Below are 1,816 nucleotides of genomic sequence, written 5' to 3' on the forward strand. Positions count from 1 at the left end.
CATGGAAGATAACAAATGACCTAAAACTGCCCCAGGGGCTCCAGAACTGCTGACAGCAACACTGCCAAGAAACTGGGCCCTCGAACTAATTTTTTTCAGGTTCCCAAAAGATAAAAATATTAAGTATGAGCCACAGTGGGTGTTAATTCCTTGACACTCTTTATTCCTATCCTACTCGTGGTCTTTCCTGGAGCTCTTCACACAGATACAGCTAAGGACAGAAGGGTGAGATTATTTTCCTTTTGTCGGTTGTTTGATAGAAAATTACTGCCCCCCTTTCTTACTGTTCATGTCTTTTTTTTTTCGGTTTTTTAAAAATTTTATTATGTTATTCACCATACATCATGAGTTGTTTTTGTGTGTGTGTGTGTGTGTGTGTGTGTGTGTGTGTGTGTGTGTGTTTTCTTTCTGTATCCAAAATCTGTTTATTGGGGTAGTGTCCTACTCATCTTGACTCCGGGTGCTTTCAGTGCTGCTTCTGCCTGAAGGAGCATCCTTCTGTAAGCCTCGCCTTCCCTCCCGTGGGCTGGCAGAGCACAGTGGAGCAGCCGATGCACAGCACTACCGTCTGCGCGTGGCTGAAGACGGTGGTGATCTTGTAGCATCCCGGGCACTTCACGTCCATGAAGTAGGAGTTGGGGCTCTGCACCAGGCGCTTCTTGTGCTTCCTCTTCTCCTCTTCCGGGGACGGGTGCAGGAGGTCCTTCGCGAGGGGCATGTTCTCGTGGGGAGGTCCTCACCGCTGGAAAGGCCATCATGAGTTTTTGATATAGTCTTCCATGATTCATTGTTCGTATATAAGACCCAATACCCCATGCAATACTAAATAAGGGATCTGAGGTAATATAACATTAAGAATCTTTTCCCTTTATTATCCAAAAAATCATCCTGGAAGGAAGATGATAACACCTTTTCACAACTTAAATACAGATGAGAATTGCAGCATTGAAAGTGGCATTTGTCTTGTTTTAGGAAAGTGTCCATCAAATACTTTATCTAATTAAATGTATTAACACTGGTAAAAGACATCATTTTATTTAAAGTGTCACTTTGCAGCTAGGAAAAAACAACAACAGGAAAAATCATAAATGATGTGCTTGCAGGGGTAGATTATGCCAAAGTATATGCCAGAGGAGAACAAGAAACTAAGTTCAACTAAATGTATGAATACTGGGTTCTACTGCTCCTTGTTGAATATATTTAACTCAGAGTAGCTTTTCCAGGATTTTCCTACAATGGAGAATAGTGACATAAAGCATGGCCTAAAATATTGCTCTTGAATTGGATTAGTTTGTTTTGTGGATGCTTTGCAGAATCCATTCAGGATGGATTCGTTCTCCCAGGTAATGGGAATGTTGGTTGCTGAGGATCTTAGCTTAGTCCCTATACCATACCAGCTGTGGAGAGGCTTGGAGAAGTAGCCTGTTTCCAGTGACTGGTTGATGCAGGGGTATCAAAATCCGGGTATCCGCCTCAAGGTGATAGAACTTCGAAGGACACGAACTCCACAGCTTTGCATGGGACTGTCCAGGACCTTTGTGTGATTGCATTACAATTCACCTTCTATCCTGTGTTCTTCACTCACTGACTAGTGTTGATCCTAGAAAGTCTCCCTTCAAAATCTCAGAATCTCAATCTGTTTTTCAGGTAACCAAGTCTTAACAGTTTATAAATTCAAGAAACAAAAGACAAAGGCAAAGAATAATGAATAATGATAGTGAATAGTGGTACTGATAGTGATATTGATGGTGATACTGAATACTAACAGTGAAGGACACTGATACCTTATCTAGTATATGTTAGATAAAATGACAAT

The 1,816-nt window shown here is 41.4% G+C and overlaps 1 protein-coding gene across 1 annotated transcript; it reads right to left on the reverse strand.

Moving 5' to 3' along the window:
• Window positions 1-411: 411 nt before the first annotated feature.
• LOC123951918 (40S ribosomal protein S27-like) lies at window positions 412-753 on the reverse strand. Its single transcript, XM_046021057.1, has one exon. The coding sequence runs from the start codon at window positions 716-718 to the stop codon at window positions 467-469; it is 252 nt and encodes an 83-aa protein (XP_045877013.1). The 5' UTR covers window positions 719-753; the 3' UTR covers window positions 412-466.
• Window positions 754-1,816: the final 1,063 nt, after the last annotated feature.

Source organism: Meles meles, chromosome 10 (assembly GCF_922984935.1).
Source record: "Meles meles chromosome 10, mMelMel3.1 paternal haplotype, whole genome shotgun sequence".
Taxonomy (NCBI): Eukaryota; Metazoa; Chordata; class Mammalia; order Carnivora; family Mustelidae; genus Meles; species Meles meles.